This window comes from Rosa rugosa, chromosome 4 (genome assembly GCF_958449725.1).
Source record: "Rosa rugosa chromosome 4, drRosRugo1.1, whole genome shotgun sequence".
Lineage (NCBI taxonomy): Eukaryota > Viridiplantae > Streptophyta > Magnoliopsida > Rosales > Rosaceae > Rosa > Rosa rugosa.
In genome coordinates this window covers 29,953,494-29,961,475 of record NC_084823.1, presented here as the reverse complement: position 1 = coordinate 29,961,475, position 7,982 = coordinate 29,953,494, and the positions used below count along the sequence as shown (strand labels likewise).

General features: G+C 36.8%; 2 protein-coding genes across 2 annotated transcripts; both read right to left on the bottom strand.

The window, feature by feature from the left end:
- Nucleotides 1-2,085: 2,085 nt before the first annotated feature.
- LOC133743556 (cinnamoyl-CoA reductase 1-like) lies at nt 2,086-4,146 on the bottom strand. The gene is made up of 4 exons (XM_062171530.1): nt 3,861-4,146; nt 3,066-3,608; nt 2,665-2,857; nt 2,086-2,349 (listed from the first exon to the last, which is right to left on the bottom strand). The coding sequence occupies exons 1-4, from the start codon at nt 3,976-3,978 to the stop codon at nt 2,214-2,216; spliced, it is 990 nt and encodes a 329-aa protein (XP_062027514.1). The 5' UTR covers nt 3,979-4,146; the 3' UTR covers nt 2,086-2,213.
- A 912-nt stretch (nt 4,147-5,058) lies between these two features.
- LOC133743476 (cinnamoyl-CoA reductase 1-like) lies at nt 5,059-7,265 on the bottom strand. Its single transcript, XM_062171426.1, has 4 exons — nt 7,021-7,265; nt 6,219-6,764; nt 5,828-6,020; nt 5,059-5,400 (listed from the first exon to the last, which is right to left on the bottom strand). The coding sequence occupies exons 1-4, from the start codon at nt 7,136-7,138 to the stop codon at nt 5,265-5,267; spliced, it is 993 nt and encodes a 330-aa protein (XP_062027410.1). The 5' UTR covers nt 7,139-7,265; the 3' UTR covers nt 5,059-5,264.
- Nucleotides 7,266-7,982: the final 717 nt, after the last annotated feature.

The window sequence follows — 7,982 nt, the reverse complement described above, 5'->3', positions numbered from 1 at the left end:
TATTATTCTTCACTTTATAAACCTATTATATTTTATAAATATATTTTACAGATATATCCTAAAATTTTTCGCTTTATCGGAGATATATCACAAATATCGTAGACCAGCGAGCGACTTTTTAACCACCTAGAGTATTTTTTTTTGTTTTTATAAACCTATTATAACTTGTGGTGTATAGGTTGAAGACAAAATTATAAAAAAAAAATAATAATAATAAGCGAAGAAAAAGAAAAAAAAAAAACAAGAAAAAAAAAATGCAAAAAAAAAAAAACAGAAAAAAAATGCAAAAAAAAAAAACGAAAAAAAGAAAAAAAAAATCTTTTTTTTTTTAGTTTTTTTTTTTGTCTTGAAATGACCACTTTAGCCCTCAAAAGTCAGACTTAACGGTCCAAATTGGACGGAATAGTAGAAATTGGACACGGATGATGAAATTTGAGAGTACAGGGACTAACATGATTAAATTGAAACTAGAGGGACTAACATGATGACGACCCCTAACCTCAGGGGGGAAACTGAAATTAGTCCTTTTTTTTTTTGTTTTTTTTTTTTCTGTAAAAACCTGATCTTTGCAATTTCCCAATTTTGCTGCAAAAACTTTCGCGGAAGCATGAATTCAGTAACAGAAGGCAGCAAAAAATCCTTGTTGGCATCTTAATCGAGCAACACAGGGGTCTTGAATCCCTACAAGATGAATTCATCTCGCGCGTCTCCGATTCTGAATACCCAGAACCATCCCCTGCTTCATGTGACCGTTGTAATAACGGTCACTTTCTTTTAGTTTCTGAAGAAAGTTTTGGGGTCGGGTCTGGGCCTCGGATCAGCACATGTTGCTTTTGAGCCAAAAGGGTTTTCTGAAGATGGCCAAAACGTGGCCGTTTTATTGCAAAGCAAAATTTTTTTTTTTTTTTTTTTTTTGAAAACCTAAAACGTTTTTGTTTCAAAATATTTTGAAGAACAATGTGAGCCTAAGCTCTGATACCAATTGTAAAACCAGATTACAAACAGGCTCACACAATTACATGTTCATCATTAACTTTAAACATACCATTGACGTCATAAGTAGAAGCCATTGCTGTAGCTGCAAAAACAAGGATGAAGATGAGGTTGAAGTCTTCTGCTATTCACCAACTGTAGCTTCTGAATGGGCAGAACACAATGCTTGTAGACGGGGGTGATAACAGGGACCCTAACCTCTTATTTATACGAGTACTAGTCCTAAGAATCCTCCCATAAAGGTTTTCCTTAAGGATCAAGTCTTGTATCTAAGAATCCTAATGCATCACAGTTTAGGACTTTCTTGTAGTCCAAATAATGGATTCCTAATCCAATGATAAATACACTATCACATTAGATATCTAGGTCGATTCTTTTCCAAATCCATGTTGTATACGTTTTAATGTATTTGATGGTTTCCTAGTCACTCTAGGATAACTTGTGATGAGTCCAATTTTGATCTAACAAAAAGCACAATCGTGTGAGTCGTTCTTTGCATTTATGTTCTATAATTGGATGAAAATATCTGAAGCAGTAGATCAAGCACGTGGTATTGCTTTGATTGACCATAATTTCGTTTAACTTATGATACAATTATCAAGTTTGATTATCTGCAATTGAATCAAGATTGTGTCCAAATGAGACGAAAATGAAACATCCCATCCTTGATCTAATTCCTACAAAGTCAAGAAAAGACTCCAATAAAAATCTATATAATTCAAATTATGACTTCTCTTTGTGTAACATAACAAATAAAAGTGTGGGTATATAATTCAAATGGCCGAGTCCCGATTTCCTTTCCCATAAGAAATTTTTTGGGGGTGAGCTCATGCAAAATGCATAACTAACAAAATGCAAATCCTCTCTCGAATGAGAAGACTTGTGTTGGCCGCAGTCAATAAATATAATAGCAAATTACCACAAGATACAAATTCTCTTACAATTTTACCATGTGCAAGTTAACTTCATACTTCTACATGGGAGGAAAAAAGAAAAATTAACCATCTACTTTTGTTTTGTTTTGTTTTTTTTTTGTTTTTTTTTTTTGTATAGGAAAAATATTACACATATAAGAGCTTTTACCAAGACATGGGAAGAGAAAACAGGAATACCGAATACTTTGTTTTGTAGAATAAAGTACACGGGCATAAGTACACAAAGATAATCATACTTGTTATGTGAAACTATTATCTTCGCTGATGATATGATGATTAGTTTGTCTAATCCAAGACCCCCATCTTCCGGCAGCTTTCAATGGAATCAATTAGAGTTTCCTCCAACGGTCGGTAACTCCAACCCAAATTCTGCAACTTTTCCGAACTCAGTTTCTCTTCTTCTTCCTCTGTGTGACTAAGCCTGCCAATTACAATGTATAAGGTGTAACATATCATCTCAGCAGTAATCTACCAAACAAAATATTAACATGGGACACAAACTGAAAATGGACCATATAACGGTGAAAATTAGGAGTCTAATCTTGTGCTTATGTCTAAAATATGTTGTTTAGACTTTAGACTAGCATTTTAGTATCTTTCTAATACTAAACATTAAACGCATAAAGTGGAATTCTGAAAATCTAAAACGCATTTGAACCTGAACACAAAATCATACTATTTCGACGAACAGACTACTCTATGTAATCATTGCTGGGATATAGATAAAAGTACTTACTTGTCGGAATAATTGTAGTTGGGATATGAAATCTTCAAGTGTTTCTCCACCACTTCCTCCACCCCAATTGCATGTGATGTGCATATATATCTTTCTCCAGCGTCAGATTTCTTGTAAACCAGAAGCAGTGCTTCAGCTAAGTCACGAACATCCACCATAGTCCAATAATTGTATCCAAACGACCCAAACCCACCTTTCAGTGTCACAAGCACATTTCACAATTACTGAACAAACTTCGTATGTACATGGGATAATGTTCTCTTGCTGGACAGTTCAATAACATATGGTGCAGATTGTTACAATATATGTGTGGTTTAGATTCATCATTCATAGTTCGACAATTAGGTATTGGACAATATATTTATCCATATATCTACATTAAAGAATAAAATTCAAAGTACCTTTGAGACCCATAGGCAGGAGCAAGCTACTGGAATTTAGGGTAGATTGCAAAAGTGGACCCAAAATGGCAGAAGGACAAACAGTAACAACCTCAAGTCCAGTTCTTTTTCCAAACTCCAGAGCCTCGCTCTCTGCTTGTGTTTTCGAAATATAATACCATTTTTTAGAAGTTTTCAGGGATTCAAGACTAGTGGTTTTAATATATTCAGGATCAGACCAACAGCTTTCATCCTTGACTTTATCCTTGGGCCAGTTCGGGTTCATCACAACAGCAGCTACAGAAGACACAACAACAACTCTCTTCACCTTGTTCTCCAAGCAAGCTTTCAGCACATTAAGCGTTCCCTTCACAGCTGGTTCAACTACTTCTGCTTCGGGGTTTGTTACTTCGGTTGTTGGTACAGGACTGGCAACATGGAACACACCGCTGCATCCCGAAATTGCGGAACATAGAGAATCATAGTCCAGCAAATCTGCCTTGATCAGTTTCAGGTTCTCTGATGCTTTCTCAAGCCTGTTCAAGTGGTCGTACTTGCGATCACCTGCTTGCACAATTACATATGTTTTGAGAGCCTATGAAATTGAATCACCTATACATAATTACATGTATAAAGAAACATACACTAAAGAACATATATCTCATCAAACGCCCCAATAATTAAATTGGCCATCTTTAAGGTATTTCATCAAACACCTTAATCTCATCTTAATCACTAAACAATTTAACACGATGATTATCGAAAGAATTTAGTGATGAGTATCCGTAGGAACACAAAGAAATAAGCTTGATCGACCTGGTTGTCTGACGGTTCCATGGACAAGATAGTCCTGAGAGAGAAGAAGCTTGACGACCCAAGAGGCAGCAAATCCTCCAGCTCCAGTTACGCACACTTTTTCGTTCTCACCCGCCATTTTATGTACCTATGTATCGCTTCACTCACTCTTTCTTTCTTTCTTTCTTTCTTTCTTTCATATATACAGGGGTGTATAAATTCTAGAATTTTTAAACAGCTCCTTGAATTCATCTATAGATATAGCCTCCCCTAGTCTCTACTTTTATTCTACTGTTGACTGATTACATATAAAATTGTGAGTCTGGGACCTTACCAACACCACCTACGTGCAAGTCATATACTGTAGTACTTTCCCAAGGGCAAGGATAAACTGCTATCCACCTAGGTGAGGGTCACCTGGTGACGTGGCAGAATGACAGCCGCAAATTGGTATGGCTAGGCTAAAGGTCTGACCGGATCTGACCCAATCTGACTAACGTCCAAGTCTCCGTTTTTTAGACATAAGCACAAGATTAGACTCCTAATCTGAAACCCATTTTTTGGCTGGTAAAACTTTTTTAACCGAGCCAAAGACCATTTTTTGGTTTCGGAACTGTACTGTGAGCGCGTGTACCCCACGCGATGTTAACAGACGGCAGGTGAGGGTCACCAGGTGGATAGCATAAGCTCCGTAGAAGAAGGTGTTCGATAAATCAAAATAGGCAGCTCAAGGTAATGAGGTACTTGAAGTGCACGTGAAACAAACAAACAAACAAATCACCGACACCATAAAATAAAATATTGAGGGGAAGAGATTAACAGATTAATTAAGCACAGTTTAACTGACTATTGTAGTATTGTATGTCTTGCTCAAGAAAAGAAAGGGAATACGTCCATGCGTTCGTCATTACCCACTAACCATAGAATGATTTTGATTTGAGAGCAAAAGCAGAGGCGCAGAGCGATGTGGGTTTTCGGTGTGTACTATTGATTATTTATTAAATGAAATAACTAAGTAATATGTTTAATCATGTGAAGCATGAGGCAAATTTCTTAGTTGATGCCATTAATAGACATGATGCTCCTGTCATGAGTTGGTTGCATGCTCTTCCTCTCTATGTCAGCCAATTTAGGTGTCAGTTGTTTGTAATTTTATTTTTATTTCATGAGAGAAAAAAAAAAAAATTAAGTAACATGTTTATTTTTTTGGACTACCAAGTGCAATTTAACTTCATACTTCTACATTTTTTTGTATAGGAAAAATTAACCATCTATTACACATATAAGAGCTTTTACCAAGACACGGGAGAGAAAACAGGAATACTTTGTTTTGTAGAATAAAATACACGGGCATAAGTACACATAGATAATCATACTTGTCATGTGAAACTATTATCTTCGCTGATGATATGATGATTAGTTTGTCTAATCCAAGACCCCCATCTTCCGGCAGCTTTCAATGGAATCAATTAGAGTTTCCTCCAATGGTCGGTAACTCCAACCCAACTTCTGCAACTTTTCCGAACTCAGTTTCTCTTCTTCTTCCTCGGTGTGACTAAGCCTGCCAATTACAATGTATAAGGTGTAACATATCATCTCAGTAGTAATCGACCAAACAAAATATTAACATGGAACACAAACTGAAAATGGATCATATAACGGTGAATATTAGGAGTCTAATTTTGTGCTTATGCTTAAAATACGTTGTTTAGACTTTAGACTAACATTTTAATATCTTTCTAATACTAAACATTAAACGCATAAAGTGAAATCCTGAAACCTGAACACAAAATCATACTATTTCGACTAACATTGGACTTTAGATCGACTAACATTTTACTATCTTTGTAATACTAAATATTAACCGGATAAAATGGAATCCTGAAAATCTAAAACGCATTTGAACCTGAACAAAAAATCATAGTATTTCGACGAACAGAGCACTCTATGTAATCCTTGCTGGGTTGGATATAGATAAAAGTACATACTTGTCAGAATAATTGTAGTTGGGATATGAAATCTTCAAGTATTTCTCCACCACTTCCTCCACCCCAATTGCATGTGATGTGCATATATATCTTTCTCCAGCGTCAGATTTCTTGTAAACCAGAAGCAGTGCTTCAGCTAAGTCACGAACATCCACCATAGTCCAATAATTGTATCCAAACGACCCAAACCCACCTTTCAGTGTCACAAACACATTTCACAATTACTGAATAAACTTCGTATATATGTACATTGGATAATGTTCTCTTGCTAGACAGTTCGATAATATATGGTGCAGATTGTTACAATGTGTGGTTTAGATTCATAGTTCGACAATTAGGTATTGGACAATATATTTATCCATATATCTATAAAGAATAAAATTCATAGTACCTTTGAGACCCATAGGCAGGAGCAAGTTACTGGAATTTAGGGTAGATTGCAAAAGTGGCCCCAAAATGGCAGAAGGACAAACAGTAACAACCTCAAGTCCGGTTCTTTTTCCATACTCCAGAGCCTCGCTCTCTGCTTGTGTTTTCGAAATATAATACCATTTCTTAGAAGTTTTCAGGGATTCAAGACTAGTGGTTTTAATATATTCAGGATCAGACCAACAGCTCTCATCCTTGACTTGATCCTTGGGCCAGTTCGGGTTCATCACAACAGCAGCTATAGAAGACACAACAACAACTCTCTTCACCTTGGTCTCCAAGCAAGCTTTCAGCACATTAAGCGTTCCCTTCGCAGCTGGTTCAACTACTTCTGCTTCGGGGTTTGTTACTTGGGTTGTTGGTACAGGACTGCTGGCAACATGGAACACACCGCTGCATCCCGAAATTGCGGAACATAGAGAATCATAGTCCAGCAAATCTGCCTTGATCAGTTTCAGGTTCTCTGATGCTTTCTCAAGCCTGTTCAAGTGGTCGTACTTGCTATCACCTGCTTGCACAATTACATATGTTTTGAGATCGAGCCTATGAAATTGAATCACCTATATATAATTACATGTATAAAGAAACATACACTAAAGAATATATATCTCAACAAACGCCCCAATAATTAAATTGGCCATCTTTAAGGTATTTCATCAAACACCTTAATCTCATCTTAATCACTAAACAATTTAACACGATGATTATCGAAAGAATTTAGTGATGAGTATCCGTAGGAACACAAAGCAAAAAGCTTAATTGACCTGGTTGTCTGACGGCTCCATGGACAAGATAGTCCTGAGAGAGAAGAAGCTTGACGACCCAAGAGGCAGCAAATCCTCCAGCTCCAGTTACGCACACTTTTTCGTTCTCACCCGCCATTTTATGTACCTATGTATCGCTTCACTCACTCTCCCTCCCTTTCTTTCTTTCTTTCTTTCTTTCATATATACAGGGGTGTATAAATTCTAGAATTTTTAAACAGCTCCTTGAATTCACCTTCATCTATAGATATAGCCTCCCCTAGTCTCTACTTTTATTCTTCTGTTGACTGATTACATATAAAATTGTGAGTCTGGGACCTTACCAATACCACCTACGTGCAAGTCATATACTGTAGTACTTTCCCAAGGGCAAGGATAAAGAAGGTTAGAAAAAGGTGCTCGATAAATCAAAATAGGCAGCTCAAGGAAATGAGGTACTTGAAGCGCACGTGAAACAAACAAACAAACAAATCACCGACACCATAAAATAAAATATTGAGGGGAAGAGATTAACAGATTAATTAAGCACAGTTTAACTGTACGTCTTGCTCAAGAAAAGAAAGGGAATACGTCCATGCGTTCGTCATTACCCACTAACCATAGAATGATTTTGATTTGAGAGCAAAAGCAGAGCCATGTGGGTTTTCGGTGTGTACTATTGATTATTTGTTAAATGAAATAACTAAGTAATATGTTTAATCATGTGAAGCATGAGGCAAATTTCTTAGTTGATGCCATTAATAGACATGATGCTCCTGTCATGAGTTGGTTGCATGCTCTCCCTCTTAGGGCTGGCATTTTCAGCCGGGACAAACCAACCAGCCGTGTTCGAGCCGAGCCAAAGAATTCGGTAGCCGAACTATTGGTACGGTAGTACCGAACCGAGAGAGATGACGGTACGGTATTGGTATTGATTTTTAGAAAAATACGGTATACCGTACCGAACCGTATATAATATGTAT